Here is a 19,938-nt window from a genome sequence, read left to right on the forward strand (position 1 = left end):
AGGACCTCGCATACGAGAAACGAGAGGGTATAACAGAAATTATTTGTAGTAATATTAGTGAGCTGCTGCTGTGTTACAATTTTGAAAACTCGTCACTATCCCTGAATTTCAGATGTAAACATATTTTGAACTTGGACGAGTGTGCCTATGTACTCTCAGTGATCTGGCCAAAGGAGGCATGAAAGAGCTGAAATCAGATCATAAATTCAAAGCTGTTCCAAACAGCCCCCATAAAAGCGTTTGGCCCAGGGCCCGCAAAATCCTTAAAATGTGCCTGGTTGCTGGATTTCAACACAATATCGTTGACATTCTGGTTAAATATATTTTAAAAAACTTATCTAAGGAAGATTTGAACCAAACTATGTAAATTAAAATGCTTTTTGAAGCAAGGACTGACATATACTGATGCCCTAACTAACCCCTCCTTAAAGAACATTATCAAAGTCCATATATTGAAGGCTGTTGCCCAGCCAGATTATTGTCTGTTCCAAGCTAATTTAGTTCTGCTGAGGGATGACTATAAAAAATCCTATTAAAATAGCTCTGTGGGTTGTTGCAACTTCTACTGAGAGCAGAACTGTCAGGCGAATGTGTCTAAGGAGAACATTTCTGCTTTGGGTTTGTTCTTTCGAGTGATAGGGTCGGTTATTCCACTGAGATCCATGTTCTGTTATGGTCTGGGTAACATTTTAATCCCGTCTAATTACAGAGACTGTGAGACAAAGTATCTACACAAAGAATCGTGACTCCTTAAAACTGTTTGTTATCTCAGACGTGCCAAAAATATCCAGGTCAACCGATAGCATATTTCATCGGTTTAGACACTTTGTATTCGTTGTCTGTTGCAAAGTGGAGAAAGAAACAGAAAAACACTGCATGTATTGACTCACAATTCTTAAAAGCAAAAACAAGTATTTTACCACGTGTAGAACTCGTTAAAACAGAAAATGGACACGCGTTTACGTTTTTTGTATGTTCAGTAATAAATTATATTATTTTACGTTTTCTGGAATATTTCAGTTTTATATTTGTAAAATGCACAACAGGGAATAAAAGCAAACAGTAACAACGTCATACGAGAGGAATTACAAATGTGCTAATGTAAAGGTGGAAATTAAAAGAAAAATATCTATCCAATCCAAAAAGTGTTTGCATTGTAAACATGCTGTTATGCCAATCAAAAACGAGCATGTATTTTGGCCCCGAGAGCTCACTAGTTACCTGTTTCCTGAAGCGGACGTCACAAGCCCAATGAGGAAGCCCCGGGGAAATCTCATTGGACTACGGCACCGTGAACTCCTTCATCGAGCCAGGAAGGAAACTTACTTTTACATCATGCTGTAGCTAGAAACACTTGCTATCTGGTCTTTCTCTTTTCTTTTTCGCTGGGATGTTGTCTTTTTTTAATGTGGTTCCTGCTTAGGCCTCGTTCCTCGGCGAAGTGCGGTGAAATGCAACGAAATCGTTTGGGTGGCTAAACTTCTAAGTATTTGTTGCTAAAAAAGTAACACGGAAGAAAACGCGAAAGGTTTGTCTACAATGGATGCTTCACAGCTTACCGAGGATGAAATGGCTGAAGTAAAAAAAGACGTAAGTGTGAAAATATTTAATTTACTACATTTTACCGGTATATATCACTGAGTAATGTGTATTCGTCAAAATTAAAAGTTACATCTGAATACAAAAATCACAAATTCAGCACTTCGCGCGTGATATTATCTAAAAAAGTATGAATCAATCTGGGCATAGTTACTGATTTGATAATGTTAATAGTAAAAAGGAAGCTGCAACTTAAATGCAGTTTAGGCGAGAAATTAAAACTAATTTACAAGTATAATGTGGGTAAAGGAAATGGGGTTCGTGCCATGAATACTCTGGATTCTCACAGCTGGAAACTAGTGATTGTAAAACCAAAAAAGAGAAAATGAGGGACACTTCCTTCGTGGCCACTTGACAGCCAGCGACAGTGTTAGATAGAGGAGACTAATAAGGAAGATTGCCATGAGGTCCAAAACCTTGATAACAAGAGGCTTGAGGCACATTAGGTCCCACCTTCGACTGCTCACATGAGTTTGGGAGTCTCAATTATTAGATCGGCTTAGCAGAGGGTTGGGCTGCATGCTTAGTGAATGTCAGAACTGTGCACATCATCTTAAAGGGCCACACTTCACCTATCATTTAAACATAATCACTTGTGAGCCACATAAACAGTTCTATTAAAAAAAAGTGATCCAAAACCTGAATGCACAACAGCTACTTGTGTCTTGGAGGACAAGGTGTCTCACCACGTAGCCTTTAAGTTGGTAGTGAGAGTGTGACAAGGTAATATATGAAATCCTGTCTTGGGTGCCAGGATGGTGAACCCCCACCAATTGTCAAACACGTTCACTGGAATTGGTGCTGACACTGGGGTGGGACCAGGGGTCACTGTTTAATTTAGGAGATGCCCACAGTTATGCTCATGCTCTCAAGTTGATGTGTTCTTCTCTACTTCGGTCTCCACTGTATTAATCAAAGGGTTCCTCTAGGTCATACTGCAGTCCTAACATTGGGTTGTCTCTTGAAGGCTGATGCTTTGTGTATGATACTAAACTTGCCTTGAGTTTCAGTTATCATAGTTGCCTTAACTTCCTTCACTGTTAGTGGATGATGTTAAAAAAAAAAAAAAAAAAAAAAAAAATCTACCTTTACCTCTCAAATAGTGGATTCTTGTCTGATGTCTGTCTCCTTCCTACCAGTAGCACAAAAGGATGATGGACAGAGTGCAGAAACTTTTCAAACACTCAACCCCAATCATAGTTCTGCATTTAATCCATTGTTCTTTTGCTCACCATGCCACCTCAGTTTGGACCCAGCCATATTCAAATCAGTCTTGACCCTGCTCTGCATTGGAACAGTCCAGCCTGAACTGTAAGGCCAGGCCCTCCTTGGACCAGAAACAAACCTCCTGGGACAGGTGTCATGGTATCACCTCTCATCAGCCAGGCTAGCCTGAATCCAGTGGCATACTAAGCAAGGAACCCATGTCTTGGCATGCCCTGACCAACTTACCGCAACTTTAGCAACACAAAAGTGTGATGGAGGGAGTGCTGAAACTTTTCAAACACTCACCCCAAGTCACTGATCTGGATTTAATCCAGCGTTCTTTTGCTCACTGTGCCACCCGAGTTTTGACCCAGACAAATGCAAATCAGTTTTGACCCTGCTCCTCATGGGAACAGTCCAGCCCAAACTACTAGGCCAGGTCCTCCCTGGACCAGAAACGAGCATCCTGGGACCAATTTCATGGTATCTTCCCCTCATCAGCCAGGCTAGCTTGAATCCAGTGGCACAGTAAGCAAGGGATCCACATCTGGGCACACCCAAGCAACTTACGGCAACTTTAGCAACACAAAAGGGTGATTGCCTCTTTCCTACCAGTAACCTTATCAGTTCATAGTCTAGGGGTGCTATGGCATGTGAGGTATGATTGGTTTTTTTTGTGGTCACTGAGAAAAATCATTGAGCAGCAGTCGATGAACCATTTTTGAGGAGTGTTAAGTGAAGTAATACTCCTGCATAAATTGTTAGAGTTGTTTTAGTGCCAGCAATGTAGCTCCTTTGGTTCTTCATTGCATTATTTAGTATACTCTAGAAACTATTTTCTATGCCCAGAAACCAGGTTTAAAACCAGTTTTGCCACTTGCTACACCTCAGCTGGAAAGTTAACCTTGGCATGGATTAACTATATAGAAGTCAACTGGAACAGTTGGCAGGACAAAGGGCAGCATTAGCACTACCTCTTTTGAATTCTAAATTCCAAGGAGGCCTTCTCCTTTCATTCTCATGATCCTCGATGACAGCCGGACCCTCGGTGACAGCCTGGCTCCAGTTCCAGTAAAAGGGAAAACCATTTGTGACCCTGTTATGTTATGTTATATTTGTAGCCCACTTTCACCTGTGAGTGTATCTTGGCAGTTTGCTGGTGAGTAAAGCTAGCCCTGTGGGGACTTACTCAAAGAGCCAAGTCTTTAACTTCTTGTGAATTAACGAAGAGAGAGGGATGGTCTAATGTGGTGTAATAGGTCATTCCATTCTTTATGAGCAATGTGCTAGAAGGTACAGGGTTGTGGTAGAAATGTTTGTGGTTGTTCAGGTAGGCTGGGCATGTGGTGTGCAGTGCTTTGTACGTACATGTGAGGCGCTTGAACTGTGCATGGTTGTGAGTGAGGAGCCAATGGAGGTCCCTCTGGTGTGGTGTGATATGGGACCAGTGTGAGAGATTGATGACAAGTCTGGTTATAGCGTTCTTGACAGTCTGTACTCGTTTCGTGACTTGCTTGCTGAGTTCTGCGTAGAGCGAGTTCTCATAGTCTAGTCTGCTGGTAATAAAACCTTGGGTGGTGGTTTTTCTGGTGTTGTTTGGAAGCCTCTTTTTATTATTTCTCTCAGTGTTTGTTGAAGTAGGCCGTGGTGACAAAATTTACTTTAGTGGATATATCTACTCTATCGTCGCTGATAATCCAGAGGGTTCTTGCTTGTGGTCTGTGGTTTTGAGTGGGTTCTAGTTCCATAAGCCAACAAGCAGAGTCCCCTGGAAAGGCATCTTTTCTGAAAATCACCCCTTTGGTCTTGTCTGCGTTCAGCTTGAGAAAGACTGACATCCAGGTGACCACTTCTGTCATGCAGGTGTTGAAGTTGTTTGTTTTGCTGGATGTTTTTTTCCAAGAGGGACAGTATCAGTTGCATATTATTGGCGTAGGTGAGCATGTCGATGTGTACTCATATGACATTGGCCATTGGGGTCATGTAACTATTGAAGAAGGTCAGGCTGAGCCAGGACCGCTGCAGTGTTCCGCAGATGAGTTCTGGGCTTTCAACAGGTAGGGAGGCATGTTGGCTATCTCGATTCTTCTGGTTTGGATGTGCAAAATCATTGGATGTCATGTCCTTGAATGCTGCTCTTGTATAGTTGTCTTATCAGGATAGAGTGGGGGACAGTGCTGAATACTGCTGAGAGGTCAAGTAGGATGAGTGCCATGGTTTCTCTTCTGTCCAGAATCATCTGGATGTCACTCATTGCTGTGATAGGTGTTGTCTTGGTGCTGTAGTGTGTTTCAGTCCTGACTGTGTCTCATTGAGAAGCTGGTGATTGGCAAGGTAGTCAGCAAGGTGTCCATAGGTTTTTCTAGGATCTTGGCTGGTATGACTGGAGGGAGATTATTTGGTAGTTTGTGAACTTGGCTGGGTCTACTGAGGGCTTCTTCAGGAGAGCGCTGATAGCTCCATGCTTCCAGGAAAGTGTTGATGGACTGTTGAGGATGGAGTTGAGGGCTTGACTGCTCTGGGTAGAACCCTTTTTGAAGGCATGCTGGAGGCATGGGGTCTTCTGTGGCTTCATAGTGAATCCAGTTCTCCAGCTCAAGATCGGCAGCTCTGGCCGTTAGTCCACATCTTCTCCCCAAGTTGACTTCTCAGTTGACTACTCAGGACACAACCCCACACAAACCATGGATGTAAAGAGACCTTGTGTCTAAAGGCTGTTTTGAGAAGCTATTGTTTTAGGACTGACCTGGAGGAAATTTCCAAAATCTTAAAAAAGTTAGGAGTTAGTCATTTTTTAAAAACTTCTGGAGGACTGGCAGAAGGTGCTGAAATGTACCAAGATAGGCCTCACCTAAGGAGGGCAAGAAAATCAGGTTTACCCTGCTCAGAACTGTTTGCCTTTAAAAATTGATTCAGCGGGCACTCACGGCAAGGGTATCCAGCCTCTGTTAGTACTGCATGGCTGCAACTTCCAGCTTTGCCCCTCTGTTGCAATGCGACTTCCAGAAAAAGAGACTAAGGCCCTCATTCTGATTCTGGCGGGCGGCGGAGGCCGGCCGCCAGAATTCCGCCCTCCAAAATACCGCGCCGCGGTCAAAAGACCGCAGCGGGTATTTCAAGTTTTCCCCTGGGCTGGCGGGCGGCCGCCAAAAGGCCGCCCGCCAGCCCAGGGGAAAACGACCTTCCCACGAGGATGCCGGCTCGTAATCGAGCCGGCGGAGTGGGAAGGTGCGACGGGTGCATTTGCACCCGTCTCGTATTTCACTGTCTGCCAAGCAGACAGTGAAATACTTGTAGGGGCCCTCTTACGGGGGCCCCTGCAGTGCCCATGCCATTGGCATGGGCACTGCAGGGGCCCCCAGGGGCCCCGCGACTCCCCCTCCCGCCATCCGGTTCCCGGCGGGAGAACCGCCAGGAACTGGATGGCGGGAGGGGGAGTCGGAATCCCCAAGCCGGCGCAGCAAGCTGCGCCGGCTTGGAGGATTCCTGGGGGCAGCGGGAAACCGGCAGGAGACCGCCGGTTTCCCTTTACTGACCGCGGCTAAGCCGCCGCGGTCAGAATGCCCCGCGGGGCACTGTCGGCGGTGCCACCGCGTCCCGCGGCCCTGGCGGTTCTATACCGCCAGGGTCGTAATGAGGGCCTAAGTCTGAAGATTAAAGTTTGGACTGGGTGGCAAAACTAGCCAAACTGCCAAGCACTCTCAGTGGGTATGAAGTCCATATTTGTCCTGCTCGGAGCTTTTGGTGCCAAATCAAAAGACTTATGTGGGAGCCAGACAAACTGTATCCAAATTTGTGTGAGCCTAGCTGGCTATAGGATTGAACCTTGTCTTGCTGGAATATGTCTACATAAAAAAGACCAGGTCGGAAAGTGGACATCCAATCTCTATCTATTGTGTTGTTCTGCAATTACAACTAGGTCCCCTGTCGATCATGAACACTGACTTCTAATAGGTGCTTTACTTGTTCTCTGCACCTTTGCCCCTCAACCCTTAACAATCATATCTTCGTTCCACTTAACCTATTTAGTTGAAATCAGTGTCTATGTAAGCATTACATTTTTCTCTTTGGAGAATTGGTTAGGGAATTTTACTATGTTGTGTTCTTTATTTGAAAAGTGTTTGTACTGCCAGAACGTAGCATGCACTTCTCTAGGAATTGCATGCTGCTTGTTTTATAGCTGACAGAGGATAATCAGAGATTTCCTCAAACCTCTATTTTGCCCTAACCAACATTAGTTTGTTGATTTGGTAGGAGTACCCCCGTCTCAGAATAATAACACCAATTCTGACAACTATATGTATCGAACTCTAGACCAAACCATCCTCCGAAACAGCTAGCTTATTTTAGGCATTCATTGATGCAACCAGGGCCTTCTATTCCTCAGGAGGGCATTTTAATATGTACTTCAAGAATGTTCATCATCACCCTTTGATGTGTGTGTCTCATTTTCATGTCATGTACTCTATCATAGTGGGCTCCGACCTCAGTTGACCCTTTGCCTGCTCCTTCATGTAATATAGCACTCCTGCTCTCTGAGCCTGGTGGGACATGAGTGCCAGGTGTAATAATCTACAGGGTTGTTACTTATGGGTCAGTATTGCCCTATGAATTGGTACTCTTTAAGATGCTGAATCAATTTTCAGTGCGCAGAGTGGTGGGGGGGTTAGGCATTTTGACAATGGCACAAATGGTTTGTGGCTATAAATGTATACATGAAAAAAGTGGCAGTGACGCAGCCATTCTTTCCCTCTATATTATGTGTAATCCTATTCACTTGCTGTCAAAACCCCACTTGTACTAGCCACAAGCATCTACCTGGAGCAGTACAGCATATTTAACAGGAGCTGATATCTACCTACAGCCAATTCAGTTTTTTAGCTGGGATTGGCATGAGAGAGTAGTTTTAGACAGCATGGTGTATTTGATATTCTGAAGAACAGAATGGTGATGCTGTGTTTCACTCGCACCATCCTCCGTCTCTTGTTACCTCTTTCGCCTCCCCTCCCCGCCCAACCCAACCCCGCCAGATTGTCCTCACATCCAAACTTGCAGGAAATTCATCTTAAAGCAACAAACATGACCCCAGTCTTCCTCCCATTGTTAGTTAGAGCTGTGACCAAAAGAATAATAAATCCTTTCATTGTCTCCTTTGTGTTTGACGCTTAGGTACAGCAATCACTCGTGGTGAGCTGATTTTGGAGCCTCTGACTTCACTCTCAAGAGATTTTAGATCCTTGTTGATTTTAAGCCACCAAAGGAAGCTAAAGATGTTGAATCCCACACCTCACAAATGTAATTCACACAGGGGAAAATCTCAAATTAAGTACCTGGGTCACCAGGAGAAGGACTGCTAAGAGACGTACGTCCATCAATTCATGTAATTCCAAACACAAAAGTTAGCCTTGTTTATGGATGTCCCCCAAAATAAAAAAATCGCACAAATTCAAGTTCACATATTTCCACTCCACTCCATGCCACATAATTTCACTTTGCATAATGTCACTCCATGCATCATAATTCCACTCCTGTTCAAACCACATAATTACATTCCACACAACACAATTCCGGTCCAAATACTTCCACTACACGTAATTCCACTTCAGTCTACATAATTACACTTCACACCACATAATTACATTTCAAATATAACCACTCTGCTCAAAAACACATAAGTACACTGCACAAAATTCATCTCTGCACCATGCTGCATAATTCAGCCCCACACCATGCCACATAATTCCGCACACCGCACAATTCTCTACCACACAATTCAGCACCACACAATTCCATACCACGTAACATAATCACACTCCACATACCCCTTAACACCACACAATTCCACAACCATTTCCACTACAACCTACATAATTTCACACCACATACTTGCAATCCACACAATATAATTCAACATCATGTCACATAATTCAACTCTTCTACATGCCACTCCACATAAATCCACACCATGCAACATAATTACACTCTCCATAAATCCACTCCCCACCATGCCACATGTTTACACTACACATATTTCAACTCCACACCAGATACATACATTTGACTCCCTAACACATTACTAAATGACATTGACAATGCCGATAGCTCTCGGACTGGTGAGACCTATTGGCTTTGCCAGTGCTCAGTGAAGTTTATACTGGCCGCTGAAGCTTAAAAATCAGGTTTTCAAGTGCATTCGATGAAGCAACCATGGCATTGCAGCCAGTCACATTTAACTTTCAATTCAAATGGCAGTTTGTGAACGGGTTCACACTAAACCAACTAGATATCCCTAATCCTCATTTGTAACTTTTCTCAGTAGCCACAGAATAGAGAACTCTAAACTGGGTGGGACAACCACTGCTTGGTAGCCAACCTGCACAGTTTTAAATGAATATGATGGTACTATGAGTATGATTTTATCAGCCTTAACTCCTTCCTGATATATGCCCAGGCCCATTCCAGCTACCTCTTCCCGAATCAAAGATCACCCGTTGAAGTACTGAAAACTTGGCTCTTCTTCCTCCAGTGTGTGTTCCACCCAGTTCCTAGGAATGCAGAAATCCTCAAATGGATCTGTGGGATTCCTCTGACTCCTCGTGCTCCTCCAGTCAGCCTTAGGTCCCCTAAAATGGAACATGGAGCCATGGATGTATTGCACATTCACAGGCAAACATACACACATGTACGCTACATGCTAACATTATGTGGGCTAAGGGTGAGTTAAGCATACAACAGCAGAACTTTACATAAGTGATCCTGTAATCCTCACCCTAGTGACACAGGTAAAAAAGACCTGTTCACTCCTACTAATCACTACATAGTATGCTGTCATGCTACCTAACTCCTGGCAAATGCAGTAGCCTTTCACCACTATGAGGGTAGAGCTTTGGATGCCCCTCCCAGTCCAACAAGACTGCAATCTGTGAAACAGGCCTATGTCATGGTGCACAGTCATGATCCAAGTTGTTTATGACAAACAATATCACTAGGGATCCAGACATTGTTGTAGCTGGGGCACTCAGGGCAGGGGTGCACGTCTGTCACCATCCCAACAGGAATGTTTAGTACTCCCGGTGGTAAGCATAATTTGTAGGCTATTGTTGTGGAAGGAACAAGATTAACTAGATAAATTAATTTGAGAGATGAGCTAAGAGGAAGATAAATGTGAGAAGAAGCTCAAGAACCAGGGGTTCAGGACCATGGCTGGCCCACACACACTCTAACACCCAGAAATAGGTAGGTGCCAAAGGAAAATGCTTTTAATCTCTCCACCTGTCATTTGGCACCTTGGCCAGATGCCTTGGGAGGATGAGTTAATCAGGTTTAGATGTGCAGAAGGATGGAACGGCCTTCTCAAAATGGTGTTTTGGACTCTGAGAGTTTCGAAGGATTGATGGAGTAAGGAGCTCACAAACCAGGCCTGATTAAGTAGGGCTCAATCAAGTCAACATTGAATTAATCATCAACTTTTCAGCTAAATTAGTCCAGAGAGAATAGTAAACTGCAAACTGCTGATTCATTAGCAGAATTACTAATGTTGGGCCGTATTTGATTTTTCCACCAAGTTAAAAAACTGTTCTTAGTGCAAAAAAGAAGGGAACCAATATTTCTCCTGTTACAGCGGGTATAATCTGAGCATGAATACCTGGTTGATGTGTCTTTGTGTTTTACATTTTTCTTGGGTCTTGTTTGTGTGAATGCTGTATGTGTGTGCTCATGCCAAGAATGTTGCAGTGTCATCCAGGACTGAGTTGTTGAGCTGCCACCCATCGAATTTTGGTGTATGACCCTGAAAGGAATGCAATGTGAGGTTGTTGGTATTTAGACTGAAAACTGGAAGAGCTGGTTTTCCTTTTTTCTTGAAGAGCTTCGTTGATATAGTTGCAGGGTAGAGTGTCATATTAATAAATAATACCTTGGTCCTTTCCCATGTTAAATTATGGTAATCTTCCCAGCGTCTGTATTTTTGAATTTAGATAGCCAGCCCTCATATTAATGTAGCCCTGGGAGGTTGACCCTTTGTTCACCTCATAAACCGAACTATTAGGATCCTCAAATTAAGTGGTAATGTTGGAAAGGGATATTGGCTCCGGTAGGTAGGATAGAATGAATGGGAGGATGAATGCTGTAGGGAGATCATCTTGATAAAGGGACCATCCATTGTAAAGGGGAAAAAAACAGTTCTCTTAACCTCTCCTGCATTGTTAACAATCGTTGCCAGTAGACCTTACAAAATGTTCTTTTGTTGATGTCTGCTTGGATTTCGAGACCAACTGCAACATCATTCAGCGGATGGCTTCTTTAATACCCCAAACAGTGAGGTTCAGAGGACTGCAGCATAGCCGGAGGATGTACCCTCACAGAATACCTAAACTAAAATTCTTGATCAATGCTGTCATTGCCCTGGGGGTTATGCATATCACCTTGCTGTCTACACCATTGCAGCTAATGTGTGAACTCGGTTATTTGTAGGAAAGGCAAGAGGCCCAAAGCACCAATTAATATGCAGAAGGGTGTTCAAACTGAGTTTTAAAAATTAATCCAACAGGGGCATGCCCTGGTGGTGTGTGAGGAAGACTTAGGGTAACAGACGTCCTCCAGTGCCCCTGTTAAATTAGGCACTATTCTGCTACTGGCAAGGTATTCCAAGATTTGTGGAGATCTTAATGTTGTCTGGTGTGTTGATGGATTTAATCAAGGCACAAATCCTAAAAGAAGAAGTCAGGGATCTAACCACGTTAGGCAGTATGGAGTGACATCATGATGTGTGACATCACAGTGCGACATCACAGGAAGTGATATCACAACCCATGACTTCACATAAAGTGACATCACAAGAAGTGGCATCAGATCTTAACTCTTCACACACATTTTGCAGGTTTATCATGAGTGCATTTGACCACATTATGAGATTTAACAAATGAGATCTTGTGTCTGATTTGTGCAAAAATCATGATGCAATCCGACACAATATGTGGTCCTCAATTTATACATTTGTTTTTTAAAAACTCTGCCCTAAAGTACGCAACAATGAGAAACATACCAGTAAATCTGTTCTGCTCAACTGGTTGAAGAGATCTTTGTGAGCCCAGTAAAACTTGGGGAATAATAATAATGGTAAGATAGCTATGGAGGGTAACAGATCTGCTGGAGAGACCTGTATTTTCTCTAATCCCAGTTCTGAATTCAAGTAGCATAGAGGGTTAATGTATCTCCTGCAAAGCATCTGCAGATGACAGATTTGTATTCTATGTCCTGAAGTAAGTGAGTTACTGCTTTTAACACGGACATTCTTTTGTTACTTGCAGTTGGTAAATTTTAAATATTCAAATATAGCACAGCAAGCTAGGAAGGAAATGTTACTGCTACACCTTGTAACCCTCACTGTCTTATATAACACATCTTGTACATTGATTTAAACATTTATAGAATTTATTGTCAATGTATAATGTGTACGTCTGATGTAAAGCACTGTGTCACCCTTCATTGGGATGACTAGCGCTATAAAAGAAATAAAACAAAAATAGCAATAAATAATTTTTCTAAATAATGAGACAGACCAACACATCTGACATTCTTACAATACATGCATATCTCTTATACAGAGGGCTGAACAGTGTAAAACGTATGCCTTTGAAGTATCTGGTAAGTGATAACAACAAGCTGTTCATCTTTTTTCCCCTCCCTTGCATCTACATGCGAGTATAAAATAGATCTCAGTTAGGACAGTGGAACAAAAGGAGACCCGATGGCCCCTTGAATTTGGCCTTTGCGTTGGGCCCAGCAGGAGTCTGAAACATGAAAGTCCCCTCCCTTCCTGCATCTTGCTCTCGAAACCAGAGCAGACAAGTTGCAAGCGCTGCTGAATGTTCCCCGGTGTCTGAAAATTATACCTGGACATTTTCAGCATACTTAAGTGGGGCCTGGACATTTTCAGCATACTTAAGTGGGGCCCACTTCTTGCAGGGCGTCCACCCTGTGAAAGTAGTGGGTGAGCGCCGTGTGCAGGCGTGCACCCCCGACTTGTGTCCTGGATTTAATGTAAGAGATCCTGTGGCAAGGACAGCCACTTTTAACACTGTGTGCACGCCGTTTTAGGACCCGGAGTACAGGAACAGAGATGGTCATCACTCTGGTGTGAACACTCTGGACTGCGGAATCGAGTGTCTCCTGGGTCCTCTCTATAGTTGCTTAAATATACAGACTGCAGTGTATATCTAGTGGTGACTGTTTTGTACTAGTCCCACTACCTCCCACAATAGAACATGTACAATGTGTTCACTCAGCAGAGCAGACCTCCCAATATATGCGTATTTTAGTAATGAAGGTGCAGTTTTCGTCATTCTCATGCCATTTATGTTTCAAAACCGGAGTCCTGGAGCGGTGTAAAGATTACAAGAATGTCTTGTACAAAAATAAACAAATTGCAAAGCCAATAGTTCTTCCTATGTTAATGAGCAAGTGGCATTCCCTAGGAAGGCTGCTATACTTCAGGCCATGTCTTCTCTCTAGTTAAACACAAGTGCTTTCTCTATCAAGCTGAGGGACCTTTAGCCCTTAATGGAGATCTCACAGGCATGTCTTGCTCCTTTTTCACACAGCCGCCGCCTCGGGGCAGGCATAAAATATTCACACTGCACAGGTAGAGGTAGGTTAGTATAGTAGGAAAGGTAGGAAGGTTGAGTATTGTTTAGGTAGGCATGGTAGGTAGGTAAGTATAGTAGGTTATAGTACATAAAGTATTGTTTAAATGGTAGTTATGATAGTTATAGGAAGCTAAGTATGATTGGTAATATGGAAGATAAGTAGAATTGATCAGAAAATTATTGCAGGTAAGTATGGTATGTTACGTCCCTTAACAGGTTAAGTATCATGAGTATAGTAGATCAGGTGTGTGGGGTAAAGAAATTAAGTAGGTACGTGCATAAGTAGGTATGGTAAGTAGGTAGGTATTACAGAGAAGCAGGTCAGCGCCCATCAGAAGAAGAGGTTATGGCGACCCACTGTCAAGGACATGTGGAACCTGGGGTCTATAGCCGGCGGAGAACCCACTGCAGGAAACTGTGGGAGGATCTGAGACGCTGGGCCTGGAAGATCGCGGAGGCCCAGCTGGGGGCGGCCTCCCAACGAGGGAGGGGTGTACGTTGGACCCTGACCCCTCTAATGGCCCGCATTCTGGTGGTGGCCTACCCAGCCTTGGATGGGCATCTCCGTGGGACAGACAACCATCGTGAATGCCATCCAGGGGCTGGCATCCCAGATGCAGAAACCAGTGCTTACCTGGTAGGCATTCATGGTGCCTCCAGAGATCATTTCAGGCTCTGGACTCCTCTTTGATGGCAGCCAGTGTCCCTGGTACCTCTGTCCTTCCTCCAACCACTGGTACCCCATGCAGCACCCCTCTCCCCTCACCCATCCCAAGTACACAGGCCAAATAGCATGCACACAGAACAACATACACAACACACAAGTCACACCACAGCCATGCACACAATTCACATACAGATGCAAACACAACAGCAACGTCCTCTACTGTCTCCCCCCCGTCCTCCCTTACAGTGACCTCACTATACACACGCGCAAGCAGCATATCCTCACTCACACATCCTCCACCATTGACACAGTCGCCGCAACAACAGTCACCCAGACATGCACCCCAGACACTACAGCCGCACTCACTACAACAACCATAACGGACACCTGCAGCACACCCACCAGACATGCAACACACAAGTCACACCACAGCCATGCACACACTCCACACACAGATGCAAACACAACAACAGCCACATCCTCCACTGTCTTTCCCACCCCGTCCTCCCTTACAGTGACCTCACCATGCACATGCGCAAGCACTATATCCTCACTCTCAGATCCTGCCACCATTGACAGTCGCCACAACAGCAGTCACCCAGACACTACACCCGTACTCACTACAACAACCATAACAGACACCTGCAGCACACCCACCAGCACAACTTACATTCACATGACTTGTTTGTCCTTTCCCACCCTTTTTCACCCACCTCCTCCCAAAACACGTAAATACACCCACTCAGGCACCTCGCATTCATCCACCACACACAAGCAGACTGAGCACACCCACCTGCATACACGTCCAGCACACCTACACATCCTACGACCACTCCCTGTACTCCCATGCCTGTTTCCACAGCCCCACCCCGTGCTCCTAAAATACCTGTACTTTCTTGCGTTGACCTGTTTTAACCTCCTGCCCCACCCTGTCTTGTGCCTGCGTGTTCCTGTGGCCACCCCAAGCCCAATACCTCTGCTTCAAAATCCTCCCTAGACCTTCCTTCCGGTTCCCATGTCCCTTTCCCCTCCAAGAAGACACCTGTCAAGAGGCCTGATCCCGCTCCCACCCACCGATCTAAACCCACACCCCCTCCATCAAAAGCTAAGGCCAAGCCCCTCCTCCCAAGCCAAAGCCCAAGCCCTTCTCCCAAGCTGAAGCTTAAGCCCCTCCGCCCAAGCCCCCCCTTCCTAACCTGATCTCATCCACCAACCCCTACCCTTGTGCCCTGAGGTGCCTGCCCGATTGATGCCCCTGCCCTGTGGAGACCATGGTCCTGTCAGGAGTCAAGTTGGGGCCTTGTTGGGACTGTTTGGCCGCATGGTCATGGACCTCAGACCTGCCCAATGTGCCCATTTGTAAATAGTTCCCGTTTCCCCTTTTGTTTTGCACAATAATATATCTGGCCAACCAGCACAGTTGGTGCAATTTGATCAAGTAGTCCTGTGTTTGAATATGGCTGCTTCGTGTGCACAGGTATGTGCATTGTTGTCTCCATCTGTGCATGTGTACTGTGCTTGTGTGAGAACATCACTTCCATTTTTCACTTTTGCCACTGTCTGCATTTGTGTGTGCATGGTGTTTGTTTGGTGCTGGTTTGGAAGTTGGTGTGGATGGTATGTGTGTGTTCAGTTGTTGTGCATGGTGTGGGTGGAGTGAGTGGTATGGACAATGGCGTCATGGTATAGTACTAGTGTATGTGTGGATGACACTTGTGGTTGTGTGCCGTATGTGTGTCTGGTGTGCCGTCTTCTGCCTAGTGTCTGTGTCAGCTGTGGTTTAGTGATCAGTTTGTGTGTGGCTGGGTATGAGTGTTGTGACATGTTTATGGTTTTGTTGTTTGGTGTGTGAGTGTCACGTGGGTAGGGCGTGGTATATGTTCTGGTTGTGCGTAAGTGTATTGGGTGTGTGTATATGGGTAGGGGTGTTGTGGGTGTGTTTGAATGTAGTTGTGGCAGTCGGTGTCGGTGTGTGTGTGTGTGCTTGTGTAGTTATCCCTTTCCCTCCCTTGCGTGGTAGGTGGGGTACTCACCGTTGTCATCTTCGTTGGTGCTGTATGTCCTGGAGGTGGATTGCAAGTACCAGCATCAGGAAGATCCACGCTCCATGTAGTCGGCGGCCTCCTCTGTGTTCCTACAATGAGTGTTTCCTTATATACTGTTCCTTTCCGCCAGGCTTTGAGTGGAGTTTGGTGTGGCGGTATGATGATTTGTAATATTGTGGGCGGTAAGATCTTTTCCGGTGCCCTGTAGATGGCATCCACCGTTGGCGGTGGATGACCGGCACTGTCAGTACAGGCGGTGTACTGGTTGTGTACTGGCCTGTTCAACGCCACCGTCGTAATGTGGCTGTCTGCACCGCCAGCCTGTTGGTGGTCGGATCGCCACTGCCGGTGTAGCAGGCCTTTTTCTGTCAGACTCGTAATGAGGGCCATAGTGTTTTCATAAAACAAAGAGCGGTTGGGGAGGGCATTGGAGGGGTTATACAGTCATTTCTATTTCCTTTTATTGTTGAAGCTTGTTTTTTGCAGAATTGCTTTCCTTAATGTATTACTGACACCTTGTTTTGTTCTTCTGTCATCACCCTGCTAGTCGCTCCTTATTTTATGTCTCCTAGCAATTTACACAAGCTATCCTGATAACAATTCATCAACCATGTACTATTTATTGAATGCAGCGACGTTATTGAATAAATGCTGCTAAATGAGATAATATTGGATGTAACTATTCTGTATGTTTCCTACTCTTTCAAAATGCAATAACATTTGTTTAAAAAATGATTTGGATGAAAGAGGAATGGGTGCAGATGGTGGTTGCTGGTAAATTTCAGAAAAGGGGGCATCTGCAATGGACCCCTTCCTTGAAAGGGCTGTTTGGAACCCTTGGGAGCTGATGCTTTGGAGCTGATGCAGGACCAAAATATCTTTTAGAGCCAAAACATACTCTCTTTCTGTTGGTCACCAGGGAGCCATAGGCTTTCAACACTCTATAGATTTAAAAGGACCCAAAAACAGTGTGCCTGAAAAATGGAGATGCATGAGCATGGATTTCTAAAAGGCATCCGTTGTCCATGAACACACCCAAATATGCATCAATGCAACAAAAGAACAAGCAAAAGCAGCCGCTGCTGTACACACTTTGTCAAAGCAAATGCCAGAAAGAACACTACCTTGCTGTTTCTTCATAGAGTGAAAGTGTGATTAACCTTTTGTATCATCTGTTCAGAAAGCACCTTGCAGCCTCTTAAAATGGGCTGCACTGTATAGGTCACATAGGTATTTCTGCTAATAGAAAAACTGAAAACAGACCAGACTTGCTTAACCTATGTCTCTAATTGTTTCGCAACACAATCCAGGGGTGAAGCATCCACTAAAATATTATTGCCCGGGAAGATAAGCCAGCCATCAATGAACCAGTTTTCAGCACTGACAGAATCCTTTCACCACCCTGCTTCAGAGGGTACCCTTTCAACAAGATCTTTGGGACTGTGGGGTGCGCTACTTTTCTCAGGAGTCGATGAGGCACAACCTATGAAGGGAAAGTCTGTGATGATCTTTCTTTTGATAATGCAACTAAAAATCATCCTATTAGTCCAGCAGAACTGGACCCAGAAATTTCAGATTTTGTCAAAGATTTTGAAATACTTCAGCCAATTCAGCCTCTCGTACAAAACAGTAACTGCAACATTCATTCTTTGGCCCTTCCAACTCCTCTTCAGAGTGGAACATCAGAGTTCTTAGAGAGATGGAGGGCTATAAATAGGCTGCAAAGCAGCAGCCACCTATGATTTAACCGTTTGCTGAAGCATTAAGAGAAAAGGAGCAGACAACTGTGCGATAAGAGGGAATCCTTAGCTCTAACCATGGCTTCTGTCAGGTCATACTGTCTGGTGCAGTCTTCTTTGTCAATCAAACCCGATCTCCTTTTTGACATGCCTAGCACTCATCGTTATCTATTTACCCGTTTTAGGTTAAACATGGTTAATTTTTTACTTCCCTAGCCGTACCCTACGCCCTCTCCTAGGACCTACTTAATGGTGGCTGCTGTGTGACTGTGCAGAGTGTGCTCCCAATTGCATTCCAAAGTAAGCCCAGCTACACCTATCTGCTCCTGGACTATGCCTAGTGCCACAGACCACAACTCCATGGCCCTACTCAAGCTCCTCAAGTTTCTAGGACTTACTTAGATTATTTAGGGCCCCACCCAAAATGCAGGTCAAACCTTCAACCCCCACCTTCACAGCCAGTGACAAGGTCAAGTTCAGCCCCCTTACTCCCCTCACCTGGACAGACCACCCACCGTCAAGTTCAACAATGCACCCCAAGCCCCCCCCTCTACCAAGACTACCTACAAACACAGACTTGGCTGGACTAACACCCTCACTGCCCACCAACCAAACCTCATTGGTGACCTGCATGACAACATCAAAGCCTTCAACAACTGCATCACTTTCCGTGCAGACAACCTATCCCACCTGAAGAACGTCAGACACTCAAGAACCAACACCCAAGCTAGCTGGTATACTGAAGACCTCAGAAACTCCAAACAACGCTGCAAACAACTGTAGAGAAAATAGAGAACCATTTGTGACACTGCCACACTTGAAAGTCAGCTCTCAGGAAATACAACATCCAACTCAACAAAGCAAGAAAAACATCCCTCTTTCTCAAACTGGAAAACAGCTCCAACAACTGCAAGGAACTGCTCAACATCTTCATAGAATTCTCCATACCCGCAGCCACCACCAACCTCTTCGCAAGACGTCTGCCAGAACCTCTCCGGTTTTCTTTCACAACTAAATCCTCAAAATCTGCAGTAACTCTTACCCACAATGCAAAATACAAGAATTCATCAGTCAGCTGCCCACCACCTCCAAACATAACACTGACTCACAAACTGGAAACCTCTTATCCTTGTAGATACTGCTAAAATCTGAGAACATCCATTACTGGGCCCCCACCAACCCCTGCCACCACCATATCTTCAGCTGAGTAGGAACTCTGATCAGCTCCCACCGGACCGCCATCATTAACACCTCACTCCTAAGTGGAACCTTTCCATATGCCTGGAAACGTGCAGAAATTGCAGCTGTCCTGGAAAAAAAACACTGCAGACCTAAAAGAGCTCAGCAACTACAGTCCCATCTCACTCCTGTCCTTCCCATTCAAAGTCATGGAGAAAGCTGTCAACAAACAACTCTCCAACTAAATGGAACAACACCACCTACTAGACCTCTCACACTCTAGATTCCTCAGCAACCACAGCATGGAAACCACTCTAATCGCAGCAACTAATAACATCAGGATATGATGAACAAAGGGGAAACTGCAGTACTTGTACTACTTAACCTCTCCACAGCCTTCAACACCGTCTCCCGCAGCACACTAATCACAAGCCTCCACAACTCTGCAATCTATGGCCCTGCACTGAGTTGGCTAGTATCTTTTCTTTCCGTCAGGACTCGGCAAACCCGGCAACCTCCCTACACCTACAACCTCAAGATATTCCTCTGCGGAGTGCCTCAAGGATCATCGCTGAGCCCTACCCTCTTCAGTGTCTACATGGCACCTCTCTCCCACATCATAAGATCACACAGAATCAACATTTCCTACTTGACAACACCCGCTTATCATCTACCTATAGACAACAGCCACACCACCAGGACCAACCTCAACACCTGCATGTCTAAGGTAGCAAACTGGATGAGAATAACTGCCTAAAGCTCAACACAGATAAAACTGAAGTACTGATCTTTGGTAGCAAGAGCTGTCCATGGGACTCCTCCTTGTGGCCAGCAGAGCTGAAACCCATGCCCCACCT

General features: G+C 44.9%; 1 protein-coding gene across 1 annotated transcript in view; it reads left to right on the forward strand.

The window, feature by feature from the left end:
* The first annotated feature begins 1,278 nt into the window (after window positions 1-1,278).
* Window positions 1,279-19,938, forward strand: part of BCL10 (BCL10 immune signaling adaptor) — a 100,844-nt gene continuing 82,184 nt past the window's right edge. The window contains exon 1 of the mRNA XM_069232270.1: window positions 1,279-1,590. Coding sequence (XP_069088371.1) covers window positions 1,540-1,590 — 51 coding nt within the window. The 5' untranslated portion in view covers window positions 1,279-1,539. The remainder of the gene's footprint in view (window positions 1,591-19,938) is intronic.

Source organism: Pleurodeles waltl, chromosome 4_2 (genome assembly GCF_031143425.1).
Source record: "Pleurodeles waltl isolate 20211129_DDA chromosome 4_2, aPleWal1.hap1.20221129, whole genome shotgun sequence".
NCBI lineage: Eukaryota > Metazoa > Chordata > Amphibia > Caudata > Salamandridae > Pleurodeles > Pleurodeles waltl.